This window comes from Periplaneta americana, chromosome 16, assembly GCF_040183065.1.
Source record: "Periplaneta americana isolate PAMFEO1 chromosome 16, P.americana_PAMFEO1_priV1, whole genome shotgun sequence".
NCBI classification, from domain to species: domain Eukaryota; kingdom Metazoa; phylum Arthropoda; class Insecta; order Blattodea; family Blattidae; genus Periplaneta; species Periplaneta americana.
The window spans coordinates 60,371,962-60,394,155 of NC_091132.1; the positions used below are offsets into that span (position 1 = coordinate 60,371,962).

At 37.0% G+C, this 22,194-nt stretch overlaps 1 protein-coding gene across 2 annotated transcripts in view; it reads right to left on the minus strand.

Annotated features, from left to right (window-relative positions):
* The window catches only part of LOC138716355 (zinc finger CCHC domain-containing protein 24-like), a 139,081-nt gene extending 116,918 nt beyond the window's left edge, over positions 1-22,163 (minus strand). Inside the window, exon 1 of one of the 2 annotated variants that reach the window (XM_069849356.1) lies at positions 21,306-22,163. In XM_069849356.1, coding sequence (XP_069705457.1) covers positions 21,306-21,479 — 174 coding nt within the window. In that variant the 5' untranslated portion in view covers positions 21,480-22,163. The remainder of the gene's footprint in view (positions 1-21,305) is intronic. The other variant, XM_069849357.1, reaches the window with a different exon arrangement.
* Between the last annotated feature and the right edge of the window lie 31 nt (positions 22,164-22,194).

Consider the following 22,194-nt stretch of genomic DNA (forward strand, 5'->3'; position numbering starts at 1 on the left):
CACAAGCTGCTCTGCATAATTTCGCGACCAGTTTGATGAAGTGAGGGAAGCACAAAACATTTAAATCGAAAGCAGGTGTCCCCGACCTACTATCAAATCTGGTACCTCTAAATGAAACGCACACTATTTCCTTGTCAAGTTACTCGATAAGATTTTCGTTATCTACAGCTTTACGCCACCGTACAACGATCTCATTCATACAACCCTCACGCATGATAACGTTTACATCAGGCGGCTGTGTGTGAACACCTCTCTTCCAGAACATTGTGGTCGCAAATACCAACACAGTATGGAACGTCTATTACCACTACAATACATATTATCTACGAAAATAGCCGTTTCAGTGTATTTTTGAGACAATTTCATAAATTTGACAAATCGAACTGAAATCCTGGCAGAGTTAAGATATGAGCGTTGCCTGTCGAGGAGAGGAGTAACCAAGTAAGGGTTGGAGGGTGAGAACATTATGAACTCAGCGTTCCACAAATATAGTAGCAGTAATGATAAGGAGCTGGGATACGTATGGTTTATTGTTATTATTATTATTATTATTATTATTATTATTATTATTATTATTATTATTATTATTATTAGAGTTTAATAAAGAGACACATTTGACTTTTATTGATTTTAATAAGGCTTTTGATAAAGTTAATAGAAAAAGTTATTTGAAATTCTGAAAGATCATGTTCCAGACCAATTAATAAATGCAACCTATAATTTCTATTGTAAAAATTATATTTCAGTATGTACTGGAAACAACCAAACTTAGTGGAAATCAATTAATCAAGGAGTTCGCCAAGGTTGTAGTCTATCCCCATTACTATTTACTTTATATATGGATCATATTACTAGAAATTGGAAAAGAACAAAACATGGTAATTTGAACAACAATGAAATTTAAAGTTAGATATATTACTGTCTACAGATGATGTAATATTATTAGCAGATTCTGAACATGGCCTCCAAATAAAACTAAAGTAATGGAATTACTGTAATTGGAAAACATCATCTCCGCAGCAAAATTTGCCTTTATAATAAACCTGTAGAAACGGTCTCGTGTTTTAAATATTTGGGTTATCATTTGAGCTACGAACTCAAGTATTCTGAAGCTAAAAATGTGTTGTTTATTCCATAGTTGCTTCGTACAGATTATTATTTTTTTTTTTCAGTTTTTAACTACGAAATAACATTTTTATGCGCACTGATCACAACAATTGTTAAACTAGCCACGTTCAATTAGTAGGCTAGCGGTGTCAAAGAGGACGGAAGCTTTGTAGTTTCAATAATTTTAATTATGTCGCGCTGTCCATTGTCGTCAAGTCTTTTTAAGGCCGCTCCAATAACTCCACGCGGAGTGTATAAACCAGAGCTGCAAATTTTAGCAGTGTGTCTTGTTCTAGTTCAAAGTAAAAATTAATTATATTACAGTTCTTTAAATAATTAATTTAATATAAATAATCTTCAAACTAACTCATGCTTTGAGCAATTAAGCCTAGCCCATATCCATGTTATATTAATATATAGCAGCAACAAACAAGACGTGACAACGTCGCATTTTCATTTTATTATCGGTGCATGCAATAAAGACCTACAAATCTTAAAAGGAATGCCGCTGCCTAATAATTAAACGAGGCAACTTTACAAATCACGTTATTCTTAATTGTACAATAGAGTGCAAAAACTGAACTGTGAAGAATCAAATAGCTAGAAGTCATGTGATCTGTAACAATTGTTGTGATAAGTGTAACAATAATGCAATTTTTAGTTAAAAATTGAAGAAAAAAATATATGTACAAAGCAACTAAGGAATTAAGAACATTTTAAATTCAGAATACTAGCCAATTAAAAAAAGTACACTTCTGAACAGTTCATTCTCTATTTGTAAAATTCTTTTACCTTTAAAACTAAAGAAAAATGGTATTTGTTAACAACTTCAAATTAGTGTAACTCTGAAAGTACTGAGAATAGGACACATGTTTATATGACAGTTTTTGCTCAGAATGTTTTCAGAAATAACTCCGTTAAGAGGCGGTAACTCCTTGTGAATTACCCTATATATTTCATCAATAAAAATTTTCCAACGCTGATTTCAAATTTTACTACTCGGTATGCCATTTTCGTGGAATCACTCGTTAACAGAGTTTTTGCAGACTGGGATACATGCATTACGACTTTTACAAAAAAACAACTGATGCTACTCGTATCATACGTAATCGTTGAAATCAAGCCTACGGAACACACTAGCTGACCAATGAGCGGTAGCGAGCTGCGCCCGGGCATAGGTTTAATTCCAGCTTGGACTGGTTACCTGGTTAGCTTTTTCCCGAGGTTTTCCCCAACTGTAAGGCGAGTGTCAGGTAATTCATGGCGAATTCACGGCCTTATACTACCAAATACAATCTCGCTATCACCAATTACATCGACGCTAAATAACGTACTAATTGATAAGCGTCGTTAAGTAGCCGAAAAAGAAAAAAGCGGCTAGGGATAAATTTTAGAGCCATATCGAATTAAGTGATCTCACACACGGAATGTATTTCTCATCTAGTTATCCATAATAAAGTTAGATTGTAAAAATGTTATGTGTAAACCAGTTTTGTGGACATTATTATTCCGTATGTGTGTAAAAAGCGAACGAAACGTATTGAAGCAAAATTTGTGTTCAAGAATCTAACATCGGCTAGAATGAGAATGATTGTGTGCCAGTTCAAAAAGCTGCACAACAAGCTTAATTCCTCTTGAAGGACGAAACAATAGCACTCTGTACTTTGCGCCGTCGCTGAAAATTATTATTTTCCTGCACTGACCTCGTGTAACTATTCGAGCAGTGTGTAAATGTAGACTTAAGATCTTATCCTGAACTTATTTTGTTACAAATCAAAATGTACGGTACATGCAATGAAATATGCATGTTCGTTTTTTTATTTGGTTTATTTTACTATGCTTTATCAGCTGCTATGATAATCTAGCGTCAGAATGAAATGAAGGTGATAATTCCAGCGAAATGAGTCCAGGGTCCAGCGCTGAAAGCTACCAGCATTTGCTCTTAATGGGTTGAGGGAAAGCTCAGGAAAAATTTCAACCAGATAATATGTCCTAACCAGGATTTGAATCCGGTCCTGCTTGTTTCACTGTCAGACATGCTAACCGTTCGTTACTCCACAGCGGTGGAACGCATGTTTGTATCATGAGAGAACGGCTAATGAACTCATGTCTACGTAAACCTCTCTCAAACTATGTACATTGTTTTGCTAGATTTCACAGCAGATTTTTATATAAAAAAGTGCTGCCCATAAAAACTCAAATGCTGAGAAGTTAGAACTTGAGTAAAAGAAAATAATTCAGTAAATTTCGACAGTACAGTTTTTGTATAAGTATCCCATATCTTTTTGGCTCCTGATAGGTGTCGGGGATAGGTTATAAGAGTGGGGGGAATAACTCGCATTTCTTGCTCGGAACTTCTCGTGAAATGCGGACTGTAGGTATGTCTTTAAGCCTATTCCCGGACATATTTCTAACCATTTTCCTAAAGTTTCTACTTTGGGATACAAAGCAAGAAAACTATCGGATTACAGGTCGTGAAAGGCCCCTAAGAGTGACAGAATGATGAGGCTCCATCTCACGAGACATTCGGTACTGAGTAGCAGTAGAGATGTCAGTCTTGTGTGCTGACCGCCTTTGTCCACAAGGGAATACCCCTCGTACTAATTTTCAGTACCGAAGTTAGTAAGGATTAAATTAGTGGAGAAAAGCCATGACTCCATTGGCAATCGAACTCGCAATCTTCAGACTTGAAGCGCAACGCCTTAACTGCGACGCTACCGCAAGGGGCGTATAGGGTTGCCTACAAGGGACCTGAGTTTACAACGAACCTGAGTGCAGTCAGCTGGTGTGGATGAGAATGCTCCTAGCCAGTGCTAGGAGCCAACAATTTTTTAAATTAAATGTATGGGGAAAATAAAATTTTGTCTGTACGGAGCCATAAGGCATATGGGTGTCTAAGTTTAGTACGCAGAGATCTGTACAGATCATCTCTTGCTGTTCCTAATGTATTTTGTTTGATGTTCATAAACAAAAATTGTGAACTTCTGCAGCACTGGAATCCAGAATTATATAAAATAATGGCTGAAAAAACAAGAAGTGCTGCAAATATACACTCCAAGATTCAACGAGACAAGTGTGCATCTATGATGGTGCTACATGATGTATTCTTTAAATAACACTTCTTGTACAATTAAAATGTAAAGCAAAACAATTTCTTTATTTCTTCTTTAATATTAAATGACTGTCGGAGAGATAGAGAGAGGAGAGTAAAATATATTTCAAGGGAGAAAACAAGGGGTGGGGCGTATGGCCAAAAGAAAAATTACAATGACAGCACTGCTCCTAGCTAAGGGGTTAGCACAAAATAGGATATACTGGTGTCTTCAAAATGAAAATGTCACATAATGTGCTTAATGTGGTGGCCTTCGAAGGTCAGACACAGGTCAACATGTTCCAACCAGAACCATTTCCGAAGTACACGCTGCACCATGTCCAGCAACACATGACACCAGGCGTCGACGATATAGGCCTGCAGATAGTGAATTCTTGATTCTCTACTGGTATTTTGTTAGTAGTTTATTTAACGACGTTGTATGAATTACTGGGTAATTTAGCGTCGATGGGATTGGTGATAGCGAGATGGTATTTGGCAAGATGAGGTCGAGGATTCGCTATAGATTACCTAAAATTCACCTTACGGTTGGGGAAACCTCTAAAAAAAAAAAAGACCCCAAGCGGGAATCGAACCCACGCCAGAGCACAACTCCGGATCGGAGGCAAGCGCCTCAGCCGATTGAGTCTGATAGTCTATTCTTGCGACTTAATATGAACCCAGAGATAATATTATCAAAGGATGAGGTCTGGGGAGCGGGGTGGCCATTTAACGTGTCTCGTCAGCCGATCCAAAATAAAGAACAGTCTTCCTATGTATGGGGTCTTTTTGGACACACACTAGTTTCCACGTGTTATTCCTGTAGTGCAATGGATTCACCCTATTCCCAGGAGACTAAAAAAGTTATATATACGAGCGCACATTGCAATTTTATTACGGCAATATTTACATACTACGTCTGAGCACTGTGTCAGAAAGTTCAACGTAATTGTTTTATATTATGCTTGCCAACAATGCCGAAGGGCACAGAAAGAAAAACTAATAATAAACTGCAGTGCTACGCATAAAGAGAGCAGAGTGAAACGATACTAAAAAGCACTTAATCACTTTTAAAAACCTTTGCAATTTGTTTGACGTTTTCAAGTAAGAAACTGCACTTGTTAATACGGCTCCAAATTCAGTAACATATAAATAAATAAGACAGCTTTGGGTTAGCGATCGCTCGCCAGGGCTGCAGCTAAATTTAGCCGCGCGGCTGTGTTGTTCCACATAACACAGTCCCTCTGAATATAACTGCATGGAATCTTATAAACCGAGGATAACAAAGAAGCCAAATGGTCAGGACTGCTCTGCGTTAGCCTACATGAACGGAGATATTGCAGTGTTTATAAATATCAACAAGGTTGTCCTCAGTGGGCGAGTGGTCACAGTGTTTTGTATTAGATCTGAAGTTCAGATCTGGCCGAGGGCGATGTCTATTTATGGATGATTAAATTAAATTCCTTCGGAAGTAAAGTTGTATAGATTTACGAAATGAAAAATAAAAATCCTTGAATGAGAATACTAAAACTGAAATTGGGCGTAGGTTCGATTCTCGCTTGACTGAGTTTTGAAACTTTCACAGTTTTAATCTCTTCCCTTACTATTTATTTTACAAGTTTTGTGAAAAAAGTGTCTTATTTTTTTATTTTCGTAAAGAGGTCATTTAATATTGCAGAATCACTGTACATAACTAATTTTCTTACATACTTAAAAAATCACTATGAAGTAGACAATGGGACTCAAACGAGTTAACTCGGGTTAATAAATTTTGACACATGTTAGCAACCCGAGTTAACTCGGGATAATAAGGATTAGATTTCTTTCATTTTTAATTGTTTATTAATATGCATTAAGCATAAATTGTGTGCAAATTTTCAACTCAATCGGAATGCTAGTTTCGAAGTCAGTTTTATTTCAGTTGAGGAGTTGGAAGTAAAACAAGGTAAATGACGTTTCAGTGCTTTGAAATTAATTTTTATTGGGTTATTTTACGACGCTTTATCAACATCTAGGTTATTTAGCGTCTGAATGAAATGAAGGTGATAATGCCGGTGAAATGAGTCCGGGGTCCAGCACCGAAAGTTACCCAGCATTTACTCGTATTGGGTTGAGGGAAAACCCCGGAAAAAACCTCAACCAGGTAACTTGCCCCGACCGGGATTCGAACCCGGGCCACCTGGTTTCGCGGCCAGACGCGCTGACCGTTACTCCACAGGTGTGGACCCTTTGAAATTAAGTACGTAAACATTTATACATGTAAAGTTTGTATAATTACCAGGAAAGTAAAATCTGTATATTTCTGCCATTTGAGATGTTGGAAAACTAACTACTGCATTAAACGCAGAATGTAAGATACCATATTATACGTTACATGTCTCATTTTTGATCAGAATGTCAGTTACCAGGTTTTACATGCGAGCCCCTCAAATATCCAAATTAGTGATATAATCAAGATGTTCCATGTGCATTACTTTTAAATTACAGCAAGTCCATTTTTTCTTCTTTTCCCCGATTCACAGGCAATATTTTAACATTGAGAAATTCACGATATCTTGGTTACTTTAGGCATAATACAAGCATTTATTTATTCATTTTTCTTATTTTCATAATTTTTAGCTCTTAATTTTGAAGATAGGCTATTTAAGATTTGAATCACTCAATCACTGTGGCACATCAAACTTTAGAAGGTTTTCTTCCTATTCTTTCTACATCCCCTTGCGCCTGGTCATTTCAGCGGAAACTGGGTCTTCCCAAAGGTCTCCTTCCATCTGGTAGTTATTCCCAAGTAACTTTTATCAGGGATTGTTCTTCTCTTCTTATTGCATGCTGTAACCAGCTCAGTCTTCTACTTTTAACTAATGCTGTAACATCTGGTTCCAAGTACAGCTTCTTAATTCCCTTTTCTTCCTGATTCGCCACTGTCCATTTTCTTGAATAGAGCCAAAAACCTTTCTCAATGTATCGTTTTTTTTTTTAATTATTAGTGCCCTCTTTTTTTTCTTAGTTAGAACCCATATTTGTGCTGCGTATATTAAAATGGAGAGAATTGTTTTGTAGCATCTTATTTTTGTGCCTGCAGTAAGAATTTTGGAACTCATTGAAGATTTCAGAGCAAAAAAAAAATCTGTTTGCCTCTGAAATACGAAGAAAATTTCTATTTCTATTAAATTTTTATCTGTGATTTTATATCCGAGATATTGGACTTCCTCAAGTTCTTGGTTACCTACCTTAAGTGCCTCTTTGCTGTTGTCTCTTCTCGATAGGTTCACGTAGCCAACTTGGTTTTCACCGGACTTACGAATAGCTCAACTTTATAGGCTTCTTCTATTAAATCTTTCATTAAGATTTGGACCCCTTCTATAGTTAAGATTTCTCCGACAATAACGGGAGGTTATTACGCTGTGGAATGGAGCGCGTATGAAATGCAAGGCAGACGCTGATAAGCTACCGGCGACTTGTGTATCGTGACAAGAACATAGTACGAAATGTAAATCTATATATATATATATATATATATATATATATAATTTGAACTGGTAATGGAAATTACGAGAAAACGGCTGAACGGATTTTAATAAATGGCCCCTCATTTTGAAGCTTGGAACCCAAAGTTTTTCTGAAAAATAGTAGTTTTCAGTGAATTGTCAATTTTCCTACATAATTTTCCTATTTTCCAAAATCATCTGTCGTCAGTTCTGAGAACTAGCTAATTACATTCAGGAGAAACGAAGCGAGCATCAAGTCGGCCGTATTGCATTTCAGAATAAAACAAAACACACACTACAGTAAACAATATTACACGACGGCCATGATCTGCAAGAATGCTGACATATTTAGAGCTCAAATTAAATTGCTTATTAAAAACTTAACTTACTAAAAATAATTTACAGGTTCGATTCTGTGGTGTGTAATTTTCTGGGTACAGCTGTGTATTGGATATTAAAAACTACAAAACTTGAGGTGGTTTGATGACATTATTACTATTAGAAATGAAATATTATTGTAGTTAATACGATGCATGGAAATATCATATGTACTTCGGTACATTAAAATAATATATATTGTAGTTAATGCCGTGATGTGGCTATTTTTCATTAATTTTATATATATATATATATATATATATATATATATATTAATGCTATATTGATGATACGAAAGTGAAACGTTTTGGGGTTATATAAGTAGATGTAGAGAATAACTTAAATTAGATTTTGATTTCTATATTTTACTGAGTGGCGGCTGTATAGTATATATAGTATATGTTACTGTTATATATAGTATATATAGTATATATAGTATATATGAAAGCTATAAAACTTACGTAAGATAATAATATTATTAAAAATAAAATATTTTTATAGTTATTAATCAAGTGGGTTTGGGTCTTTTTCATATATTTAATGGCGGTGTGGTGTAGATAGCCTATTTATATGCGTGGTTCTCTTCAGTATTGACTCGAGAGAGAGTATCTTTCATTATTATGGAAGCAAATAACTTTCAGAATGTCTGGTATTCTTCATTGAAAATAAATCTGAAAAATGTTTATTTGAACGTCTAATGAACTTAGTTTGCAGCATTTGCTGCACAAGCCACTAGTACTGTATAACAGTAATTGGAAATTTATCTTTTTAAAAAGTGAAAAAAATTCAAATATCTTGAGGCAGCAGTAACAAATATAAATGACAGTCGGAAGGAAATTAAACGCATAATAAATATGGGAAATGCCTGTTATTACTCGGTTCAGAAGCTTTTGTCATCCAGTCTGCTCTAAAAAAACTTAAAAGTTATTACTTATAAAACAGTTATATTAAGAGTTGTTTTGTATGGTCATGAAACTTGGACTCTCCCTCTGAGGAGAGGAATAGAGGCTGAGGGTGTTTGAGAATAAGGTGCTTAGAAAAATATTTGGGGCTAAGTGGGTTGAAGTTACAGGAAAATGGAGAAAGTTACACAACGCAGAACTGCACGCATTGTATTCTTCACTTAACATAATTAGGAACATTAAATCCAGACGTTTGAGATGGGTATGGGCGACTCCAGAAATGCATATGCCTATAGGGTGTTAGTTGAGAGGCCGGATGGAAAAACACCTTTGGAGAGGCCGAGACGAGATGGGAGAATAATATTAAAATAGATTTGAGGGAGGTGGGATATGATGATAGAGACTGGATTAATCTTGCTCAGGATAGAGACCGATGGAGGGCTTATGTGAGGACGGCAATGAACCTGCGGGTCCACTAAAAAGCCATTTGATTATTGAATCTTAGCTCTTAAGTAAATTAACTGTAGGCTTCATTGCATTCTTATTTTGTTGTATATTGTAATTATTTTAACATATCTGATTCATTGCATTGATATTGACTTCAATGGATGAATAAACCGAATATTTTCTATGCTGGGAAGACAGAGGACGAGAGGGAAGGGGTAGAGGAAAAGAGAGGTCATTCCCCTGTCTGAGAAAATAAATCGCACACTCCACATTAGATTTCGTTCACGATCCATCCCATGATTCCGAACTATTGATTTGCATTATGGACGGATTCTTGCGCTTGTTTCCTTATTCGAACGATTTGTACTTACACCGCCCCCCTCTATTACATCACGTTCTGGTCATATGTTCAGCATTTGACAGCAAGAACAGATGCAATAATTGACTATAGCCTACCTCTTGTCCTCTACACAGTGAGGAATTGTGAATTGTGAGTGATAGAGGTTACACCCAAAGCATGCCATAAACAACCTTAATGAAAAGCCGAGTTCAGTATCAGCAAAATCTATACGAGGAAACAGTATTATTATCACTTGCTCTGTTGAAATCATGGAATTGAATTCCTGTTTTTAAAAGTCGCTTATGGCCGATCTAAAATTCTACCTTGCATTCATAATTAATTATAATTAATGGTACCAGTCATAACTCATATCATTCAAAATTAGCATAAATGAGGACCGTTTTTTGCAAAACTTGCTAACTGCAAAATTTGCAAAATTGAGATTTTGATGGATTCGTTAACATAAGGCAGGCCTCTACATGATGTTCAAGGCGTCTTAGTAAAATTGGGTTATTTGTCTCCATTGTAGTGTGTCAAAGTGTGATCTTTTTTTCAAAACTTGCTTTCTGCTATAAGTGAGAGTTACAGCAAAACTTGCTTACTATAGTGTTTTGTCTTTCCTGTAAAATTTAGTTGTTTTTTTTTTCAGTTAGCAAGTTTTGCAAAAACGGTCCTCAAATGGACTTGGGTCAGCGGTGGTAAAATCGAGGACAGTTCCCCTTGCATCTTATTCATCCCCTTCCCCACCTAAGCAGGTACTTCCGCTTTGTTCCGATATCATGAATGGACTTGGGTCAGCGGTAGTATTAAGCCAGTGCCCCCTGTATCTGGTTCATCCCCCCGCCTAAGCAGATACTTGCGCTTTGTTCCGATATCATGAATGGACTTGGGTCAGTGGTGTTATTAAGCCAGTGCCCCCTGTATCTGGTTCATCCCCGCGCCTAAGCAGATACTTGCGCTTTGTTCCGATATCATGAATGGACTTGCAGTGTTGCCAATTTAGCTTTTTCTAAGCTAAATCTAGCTTTTTTGATATTAAGCTTAGCGACAAAAAAAATTACATCCCGCTTAGCAGGGAATCTAGCTTATTTCCTTCGCTTAGATGCCGGGAAGCTTCGTTGGTTTAATCCAATTTTAGATAAATTTATTTAATATTGTATAAGTATTAATCTCAAGATATTCTTGGTAAGCACGTAGTATGTTGTAATGCAGAGATGAGTTGATACATGTATCTGCTTATCATCCTTTCCTCCCAACTCTTTCCCCCTTTTTTTTTTCTTGCTGATGTGACATGACTCACGTGATCCATATATGGAAACATTGAAAACCCAAAACAAATTACATAATCCAGTTCATTTTTCTTTATGAAGAAAGTTGGGCAGTTGTTGTAAAGATTATATATTGACAATAGATGTGATGCAAAAAGTAGGGACCCTGGCTGCATACAAGAAGGAATCAAGTGACTACTCACCGAGTACTTCACATACATGTAACAGCGGAGATATTGCCGCCACTGCAAGTACTTCTTTATTACTGCAGAACATTGAGGATTCAGACACTGACCTTGATGAGCCTGAGGAAATCTCTATTTAAAGCAAGTAATCATAGTTTCAGTTATTCAATATTAAAACACGTGACATATATATATATATATATATATATATAATTAACAGTATCTATAAATTACATTTTAAATTACTTGATTTTAAAGTATTTTATGTAAATCTAGCTTTTTTCGCACGAAAATATCTTATATTTAAGTTCCGTCTAGCGGGATTTGATGATAGCCAGTTGGCAACACTGTGGATTTGGGTCAGCGGTGGTAAATTCTTTTAGCAAAATTTCCCGTTCTCTTCCCTTATTTCTCTTTTCAAGTCATAATATTCCTTAACTTACTTTTGGCCCGATTCATATATGGAGCCCATCCATAATAGTACCTATTGATTCTGGCCCTATTGTTCTAATATCTGAAATCGAATTGAAGCCTTGAACTGACAAACATCACAAGTCCATTGAGGTAAATTTTTCAGAACAAAAAATCTACAGAGATAGGCTTGCAAAAAAAAGATGTGAAATATTTTATGATTAAAAAATACAGACTTAGAGTCGGACTTAGGATGGTATCCTGTGCAAAAAACCAGAATGTGAGGTAAAAAGTAAAATGCGGTATTTTTTTTTTTAATTTGCCAATTCAGGTCTTCAATTGCAGAGTATCATTTCGGGAAGAAGCTAGAGTAGAGCGGCAAAACTTTTCCTGCTCCCATTCCGAACCGAAATCCTATGCCATGCCTAATCGTTTCCAATACCAGAACGCACTCCCGCCACGTGTAAATACACGTGTTTAAAGCCAACAGCGCCAGCGTCGCCCTCGCATAAACACAAAGCTGTACCAATCAGCTTCACATGTTTTCTCCATCACAGGGCCACGCGTCACTGGTGATGTTCAACTGAAAATTCCTTACCTAATTCCCCTAATAGAAATGCAAGCAGTTCGTTTGAGCGGCTGTGATGCCGGGTGCCCATAAAATTAGTTTCTCTTCTGACTCTCTAGTTCTGGTGATGTGGGGAAATTAACTCAAATTAAAAGCTTGATCATGCCTCAGATGGGTTTAATTTAGATAAATCGAGATTCTTGTGGACAGTTTTATAGAAATGCGTCGTCAATATGCGGCTGCACATGAGTCACAAGAGACATTGCGTGATTCATCTCTGAAACTAATACGGAATATAGGCATGCAGCGCTGAGCTAGGCTGGGATAGCTAATAATTCTCAGTGTTACTTAATTTAGGCCCTATATAGAAGCAGCCACAAGGCAACATGCGAAGGACAGCTGGAAAGTTATAAGAACACTGCTCTCCTTGTATGTAATAGTTCTCCATCATCATCATCATCATCATCATCAGCAGCAGCAGCAGCAGCAGCATCGACTCTTTTCATCTATGAACTATCCAGCCATGTTAAGTTTTTGGAACATTTTCTTCAAAAAAATTTAAAAGATGCTAAAATTTGGTTTAATGCTAAGAGTTTTTCGTTGGACTCAGCTAAAAATTAACGTGTAGGCCTATTTTTTACTTTAAAGAACAGCGATTTTGAATCAAAATACTTAAGTATGTTAGGTATTATTGTTGACACTTATTTTGTCCACACCTGTGGAGTAACGGTTAGAGCGTCTAGCCGCGAAACCAGGTGGCCCGGGTTCGATTCCCGGTCGGGGCAAGCTACCTGGTTGAGGTTTTTTCGGGGTTTTCCCTCAACCCAATATGAGCAATTGCTGGGTAACTTTAGGTGTTGGACCCCGGATTCATTTCACCGGCATTATCACTTTCATCTCATTCAGACGCTAAATAACCTAAGATGTTGATAAAGCGTCGTAAAATAACCTACTAAAATAAAAATAAAACTCTTATTTTACGTGGGAAAATCATCTTAATTTTTACTTTAAAGAACAGTGATCATGAACCAAAATACTTAAATATGTTAGGTATTAAGCATTACACCTTACACCTCTAATAAAATTACGAAATTGATTCCAACAAAATTGCATTAGACGTACTATTCCTGATCACATAGGCCTTCGTAACAGATTGGCATCCCCATGTTAAAAACGGTAGCATGTGGAAGGGCGGCCGGGTAGCTCAGTTGGTAGAGCAGCTGGCTACGGACTGGAAGGTCCGGGGTTCGATTTTTTCTCGTTGCCAAACTTTCAGAACGCCCCCGAGGTTTACTCAGCCTCCTATAAAATTGAGTACCGGGTCTTTCCCGGGGGTAAAAGGCGGTCAGAGCGTGGTGCCGACCACACCACCTCATTCTAGTGCCGAGGTCATGGAAAGCATGGGGTTCTACCTCCATGCCCCCCCAAGTGCCTTCATGGCATGTTACGGGGATACCTTTACCTTTACCTTTAGCATGTGGAAGAGAACAACCACCAGGATCGCCACTGTCGATTGGTAACGACCGCTAGATGGAAGTACAGTTCCTCCATACAATTCAAATGGAAGTTATAACGTGACTTCTTATGCAGCCTCTAGATGACAACATAGCGAAATTGATCAAAGTTGTTGCCTTCAAAAGTTCATAAGGCTGATCAATCTGTTATATGTGATCTGGGTACTATTCACAACTTGTACGTGCAGAGGTTGTGTTAGCCATAGAGAGATTGTTAGTAAGCTGAAGGAAGAGATATCAGTTTCCTATATAGTCATTAGGCCATAATATTGACGCCGTAGAAATGTAGAAGATGACATTTCTGGAGTGCATGAATTGGAGGATGACTCATTCATTCAATTTTTTGTCCAAGGGCAGTCTTTCACTGCAAACCCAGCATTCCCCACTCTTTCCTATTTTCTGCCTTCCTCTTAGTCTCCGCATGTGATCCATATATATATATATATATATATATATATATATATATATATATATCTTAATGTCGTCTATCATCTGATATCTTCTTCTGCTCCGAACTCTTCTCCCGTTCACCATTGCTTCCAGTGCATCCTTCAGTAGGCAGTTTCTTCTCAGCCAGTGACCCAGCCAATTCCTTTTTCTCTTCCTGATCCGTTTCAGCATTATTTCTTTCTTCACTCACTTTTTCCAACACAGCTTCGTTTCTTATTCTGTCTGTTTATTTCACACGTTCCATCATTCTCCATATCCACATTTTAAATGCTTCTACTCGCTTCTCTTCACTTCGTCGTGATGACCATGTTTCTGCCCCATACAATGCTCCATTCCACACAAAGCACTTCACTAATCTCTTCCTTAGTCCTTTTTTCAGAGGTCCCCAGAAGATCCCCCTTTTTCTATTGAAAGTTTCCTAATCTACTTTAATTTCTGTTCTTTTTTTACAAAATGTTAACTGAAAGGCGTATATTTATAATGTGTCAAATATACACTTATATTAAAAATAAGTAACACAATGAAAGTAATTACTCTTATTCGGAAGTGACTATATTTTGCAATCATTTTCTAACCAAAACATAAACATTAAAGCAGTATGTGATGTCATTTGATAACTTACTGCTAAGTAAAATCTCATCCAAGCTTTCAATAGAATAATTCTATACATAAGAAATGCTGGTGCTAGCTATAATCTACACTTAGTCACTTTCTTTCCTTAGACTTCAATGCAATGAGATGAAAGAAGTGTTTCAGAATAAGAATTATGAACAGAAATTTCGAAGAAAAAATAATGAGAATTTGTGTTACATGGATGAGCCTTACTTGAACAGATAAAAAACAATACATGTTGTAAAGTTACGATAATTAAAACAGCATAAAATAAATTTTGTGGCATTTTATTACTCTCAAGAATAATACTTTTAGTGAAAAAGTTACGATATTACTAAGTAAAGTGTTGAAGTCTCAAAATGACTGCCAAATGGATCTTTCGACTCTTAAAATGAGGCCACATCCCAAAAAAAAAAAAAAAAAAAAAAAAAAAAAAGAGTATATGATAACCACATTGAGAAAAAAGTCTTCCAACTTTCGCAGCACTGCTAAGATCTAATCTGTGCAAAGTTTGGGAGCGGATTATTTTACCTGAATGTCTTGTTTTTCAGGTATAGAACTCTCTTCCTATGCCGCAAATCTCCGACACGTGTTAACCAGTTGTACAACTTTCGACTATGGATTTGTATTTGACTTAAAAATCCACCGAGTCTGAATCAATGAACCTTAGATTTAATGACAACTATACAGAGAGTTGGAAAAAAAAAGTATCCAATATTTTAGGAGGTGCCAGCGTGCATCAAAACAAGAAAAAAACGTCTAATAAACATGGGTCCTACAACACATACTTTCTGAGATCTGAACACTTGTTCATAGGAAATGCTCAATGTGACGTCCATCCATGCAATGCATTCCTCTGCCCTTCGGCGTAAGGAATCACGCACTCTTTGAAATTGACCTGGTTGTTCTTGATAGCCAAAAGTCTAGGGGATTTAGATTTGAGGAACGAGCAAGCCAAGGTGTGGGGCCTCCCAATCAATCCAGCGGTCCTGAAATGTCAGTGTCAGGTGTTCATGCTCATTGCGGAAAAAATGTGCTGGTGTGCCGTCATGCATGAACCACATCTGTAGTCTTTGCTGGTATGGCACATACACCAGCAAGGTAGGCAATACGCTAATAACAAAGTCCTGACAACGAGCCCCAGTTAATCTCTGTGGTAGCACGTATGGCCCTTAATCTATCGCCAAGAACGCCTACCTATATGTTGATTGAGAATCGGTGCTGATGCCTTGTTTCTTCAAGTGTTTGTGAAATTTCATCGCCCATACATGCTGATTACGAAATTTCACAACACCATCTCTGCTGTACCTTGCTCATATCCGCAACCAAACTTTTTTTTTTTTAGTATTCCATGCGACGTATCAGTATTTCATGCCAGGGTGTCAACTACGGTATGATTATCTGGTAGCCTGCTGTATTGTAGGGCAGAAAAATGCATTGCCATAAATGGACGTCACATTGAGCACCTCCTATGAACAAGTGTTCAGATCTCAGAAAGTATGTGTTGTAGAACCCATGTTTATTAGACATTTTTTTTCCTTGTTTTGATGCATACTATCACCTCCTAAAATATTGGATACTTTTTAACACTCTGTATATCGCTGAAGTGCAAAACCTCATAAATCCTAAGAACCAAAATTTTCAGGAATGCAATAAAACTATTCTGTGTTAAATTTGCTTGATATATGAACAAAAGGATAATTCATAAAATTATCTCAAAATCACATCCCATAATTATATGAATCATACTTTTTTCATACGTCAACGATATACAAGATGAAGTTCAAGATGCGACGTTCTCTTTTTAACCTACAATAAATTCAATGTGTCTTCCACCAGACATCTCTTTGCCCAGTAGCTACGAGTTGAAGTTGGCCTGCACATCTGTTGCGTTGTTATTCAGGGAAACGCTGGTGTGATAGCGGCACTGACCTAATTTACAGCATCTCTCATATATCTCATAATATCTGGTGTTCCTTGGAAAAGTGCCGTTAAGGTAGGCCTATATCTGGTTGTCATGAAAGATGAAAGGATGAAATGCATACTTTTCCTACACCAGGTTTCAGCATTCCAAGATCCCGAAGTACTGTTACGTTCTGTGGGCTCTCACACTCTTTGATTTCGAAATTCCAAAGAGACTGGTATGTGGTTAATTTCTTTCTTCTATAAATTATTCTAAATAAAAAATAATTAATGAGCACAGCTGAACAGAAGAAGATTCTACTCAACGACAAATGATGCAGAAACACGTGGAGGTCAGATGCCAAAATTAAACACACACTCACGAATGTTTAATCCTACGATACTTTTTGTAATAATTCCAACCTCTGTTCAACTCACAGGCTCTCGAACATTTCAGTTTCAGGGACAGTTTCATACTCTCACTCCCATTTAGCTAAAATTGTATCTAATTACAGTAATAAATGCTGATACGTCATTAAATTTTGTTATTTTCCATATGAAATCTAGCATGTAATATGTGGGGTATAGTTAACTTTTTTTATTGCAGGATTTGCGCCTTTATTTCGCCAACTAGGCAGTGAAGAGCGTATCTTACACACTGAACGCCATATGGGAAATCATCGAACCCGGTAAGTTTGCCAAAACTTATAACTTAATGATATTAGGTACCGTATATGCAAAAAAAAAAAAAAAAGGCACAAAATATATAAAATAAAATAAATACGTAATTGATTCAACTGCATGAAGGATGGGTGGAGCGGAGAAAAATTCTCTCCGGCACCGGGATTTGAACCCGGGTCTTCAGCTCTAGTGCTGAGCCACACCGGATTCCCATTCCGATGTCGGATTTAATCCTCTCAGTTTAAGCTCCACCACATCTCAGGTTCCATCTAGTGGCCAACCCTCATGCACTGCGTCACAGATGTGACAGTGGCACAATGTCCAACACATTAATGTGCAGAGGTGCACTCATTACGAGTGACTGAGTAGCCGGGATCCGATGGAATGAGCGCCGTCTTAAATTACTAAGTGATTATTTTCGCATATCATATATTATTACGATGTATCGAAGTACATAAGATATTTCCATGCAGAAATTGTTATTTAACTAAATTGTGAAAGAAACTGCAACTTTTGAATGCCACCAAAATATTGTACAGTATATGAGATAATTACGCGTATTTGTCTTTATAACATTGCTATTGTTTAGTCTACTGTCCGAAGACAGGTTTGAATTTCACAAATGACACCAATAAGGCATCACTCGTGAGGCAACTAAACCAGGAGTTAATGAGGTAGGGTGGCCAGTTCCTTTCCCCTCCATTACATTCATCAGGTGAAGACCTGTAAACAAACTTACGTTAGAAAAAATTAAGGTAATCAAAAAAAACCACTCTATGGCTCGGTTAAAAGTACTTCTAGGAGGATCAAAACTTTTTATACGAAACGTTGGCACATTATGCAACTTTAGCGAAACTTTAAATTTTTTTATTTCGGAGAACATTTCTTCCTGCCTTTTTCGATACGCCCTACTGCATACGTAGGTTAAATGAACTTGAAACACATGTTTTAAGGTATTATCAATAAAGGCGCAGAGAGAACCCTTTCCTTGGGGAGGTGGGGACAAAGCAAAACCATAATCCCAATATAACAAGATTATGGGAGATATTATTTACCTTCTCCCCCCGTTATAGCTTGACCGTGGTATAGTGTGTTGGAATATGATCATTTAATAAAGGTATTTTCGAGGGGCATATTTACATCCATATCTGCGATGTTTCGGTCCAAGTTGTATAGGGCTTGAACAATAGGTCTACTACAAATTGTAATAGGGCATAACTTAAAACAATCTCCCTCTTTTTCTCTCTCGTACTGAAACACATGCGTACATCAATAAAACTACGTAACAGTGCTAACAGAAACTTTTTTTTTATTATTTGAAGCTAATACCTTCCCGAAGATATCATATGAAATGTAAATTCTAATTATTTTACTTAATCCCTCGTCTTTAAGTTTTCACATTATCGGTATCACTTTTCTTTTTTCTGCATTGTTGTGCAGTATGTTATTCATATTTCTCCAAGTGGCGGCCTGAACACCTGCAGACTTCTAACACATGAGTAGTCTACAGTCTGTTACAAAAACAGTGCTTCCATTTCGCAAGTGAGGTATACAAATTCTTATACATTCAGAAATTTAAAATACATTAATATTAGACTATAATCCAGACATACAATCTGAAGAGATTAATTCGTTAATGTAAGCACAATCATAAACTACAGCAAGGAAAATCTTTTGAAGTCAATAGTTCCTAACGTTAATAGAAAAAATAAAAGTGTTCAGACAAGTTTGGGAGGCGTATATTTTCTAACGTTAATATAAAAAATAAAAGTGTTCTGACAAGTTTGGGGGGCACGTCCCCCATAACTCCGCCAATGCTTATCAAATCTTTAGCAATATGAAAGTATCCAATAAATCTGTCATGTACTAGCGCTGAGGTAATTCCGATGATTTCGGAAGTGAAAATCGTTTAATTTATAAATGATTTTTTTTGTAGGATGTAGTTGATCGTATATGCAAGGCATAACAAAAGCCTAAACTAACCAAATCTAACCTATCATAGATGTACAGTATATGCAATGTGTTTTAGAGGAGTACGAAGGGAACTACCTCAGCGCTAGTTTAGCCACAAGCAGCTTTATTAAAGTGCCAATTTAAAACCCCAAAATGACCTTGATAAATGATGGGAATGATCCCCAAGAGTGACGAATTACAAGGAATGTTTAATATCTTAAACATGCTCATCTCTCTGTCAATTTAAAACCCCAGAATGACCTTGATAAATGGTGGGGACGATCCCCAAGAGTGACGAATTACAAGGAATATTTAATATATTAAACATGCTGATCTCTGTGTCAATTTAAATCCCCAAAATGACCTTGATAAATGATGGGAATGATCCCAAAGAGTGAAGAATTACAAGGAATATTTAATATCTTAAACATGCTGATCTCTGTGTCAATTTAAAACTCCAAAATGACCTTGATAAATGATGGGAATAATCCCCAAGTGTGACGAATTACAAGGAATGATTAATATCTTAAACATGCTCATCTCTCTGTCAATTTAAAACCCCAGAATGACCTTGATAAATGGTGGGAACAATCCCCAAGAGTGGCGAATTACAAGGAATATTTAATATATTAAACATGCTGATCTCTGTGTCAATTTAAATCCCCAAAATGACCTTGATAAATGATGGGAATGATCCCAAAGAGTGAAGAATTACAAGGAATATTTAATATCTTAAACATGCTGATCTCTGTGTCAATTTAAAACCCCAAAATGACCTTGATAAATGATGGGAATGATCCCAAAGAATGAAGAATTACAAGGAATATTTAATATCTTACACATGCTGATGTCTGTGTCAATTTAAAACTCCAAAATGACCTTGATAAATGATGGGAATGATCTCCAAGAGTGAAGAATTACAAGGAATATTTAATATCTTAAACATGCTGATCTCTCTGTCAATTTAAAACCCCAGAATGACCTTGATAAATGGTGGGAACGATCCCCAAGAGTGACTAATTACAAGGAATATTTAATATATTAAACATGCTGATCTCTCTGTCAATTTAAACCCCCAAAATGACCTTGATAAATGATGGGAATGAACCCCAAGAGTGACGAATTACAAGGAATATTTAATATCTTAAACATGCTGATCTATGTCAATTTATAACCCCAAAATGACCTTGATAAATGGTGGGAACGATCCCCAAGAATGACAAATTACAAGGAATATTTAATATATTAAACATGCTGATCTCTCTGTGAATTTAAAACCCCAGAATGACCTTGATAAATGGTGGGAACGATCCCCAGGAGGGACGAATTGCAAGGAATATTTAATATATTAAACATGCTGATCTCTTTGTCAATTTAAAACCCCAAAATGACCTTGATAAATGATGGGAATGAACCCCAAGAGTGACGAATTACAAGGAAGATTTAATATCTTAAACATGCTGAACTGTGTCAATTTAAAACCCCAGAATGACCTTGATAAATGGTGGGAACGATCCCCAGGAGGGACGAATTGCAAGGAATATTTAATATATTAAACATGCTGATCTCTTTGTCAATTTAAAACCCCAAAATTACCTTGATAAATGATGGGAATGAACCCCAAGAGTGACGAATTACAAGGAAGATTTAATATCTTAAACATGCTGATCTGTGTCAATTTAAAACCCCAAAATGACCTTGATAAATGGTGGGAACGATCCCCAAGAGTGACGAATTACAAGTCATATTTAATATCTTACACATGCTGATCTCTGTGTCAATTTAAAACCCCAAAATGGCCTTGATAATGATGGGAATAATCCCCAAGAGTGACGAATTACAAGAAATATTTAATATCTTAAACATGCTGATCTCTGTGTCAATTTAAAAACCCAAAATGGCCTTGATAAATGATGGGAATGAACCCCAAGAGTGACGAATTACAAGGAATATTGAATATCTTACACATGCTGATTTCTTTAAAGGGAGTTGAGATGTTTGCATTTACCGTGACTTGGTCGGAGGCGGGAGCCTGGTTCTGGTCGGTTAACGTCAGGTACACCCAGTTGAGAAGCTGGGTCGGTGGGTACATGGATGAGCTGGTGTCGATTGTTGCCAATGAGGCCATGCTGGGGGCGGTGGCGGCGGGGGCGGCGTGCGTTGCAAGTCCGGCGGCGGCCATTCACACAACACTTCCCGTCACAACTTCACCGCAAATTGGTCTGCTTTGCCACACTTCGATACAAAATATTCCGTCTCAGATATTCACAATTACACTCGCGATATTGACATACAAACTTGTGTACGAATATTCACCAGATTTCACTGCAAATTTCAAATCAGTAAGTTATCAGTACTAATTTTCGCACCGTTATTTTTATCTCAAATTTTTAAACAATGTTCTTCAATTTTTTATTCATTAGTCTGTTACAAGCACCAGTAACTTTAACTGCACGGGATTTTCGTACACCAGCTACGAAATTTATAAGTTATTCTGCTGACTTTTATCACACTTCATAAGAAAAGTACAAAGCAGCACCATCACAATCAGAAAGTAGCGTTTGAGCAAGAGAACGGCCCAAAATAACTTTGTCGAAATAATTACCTCGTCCATTTCATTCCACAATTAGCGACTGCCCGTCTTCGTGTTACATTTCGTCATTGATACATGTTTCTCGGGTCGATTTGTTTCGTTTTCAAAACTCACTCGCGATGTGTCGCACCACCCATCCGCTTGTGTCAGCCAGACCCACCGACCCACAATTACTTGGCCTTCGGTTGTACGCTAGGCACTGATGTCTGTCGCCCGCTCGCAGATGAAGATGCTGGCTAAACTCTTTCTTCCGTAGCGCACGCACAACGCTCCACTGTTCTTATGAGTGTGCGGCTGAGCGCTT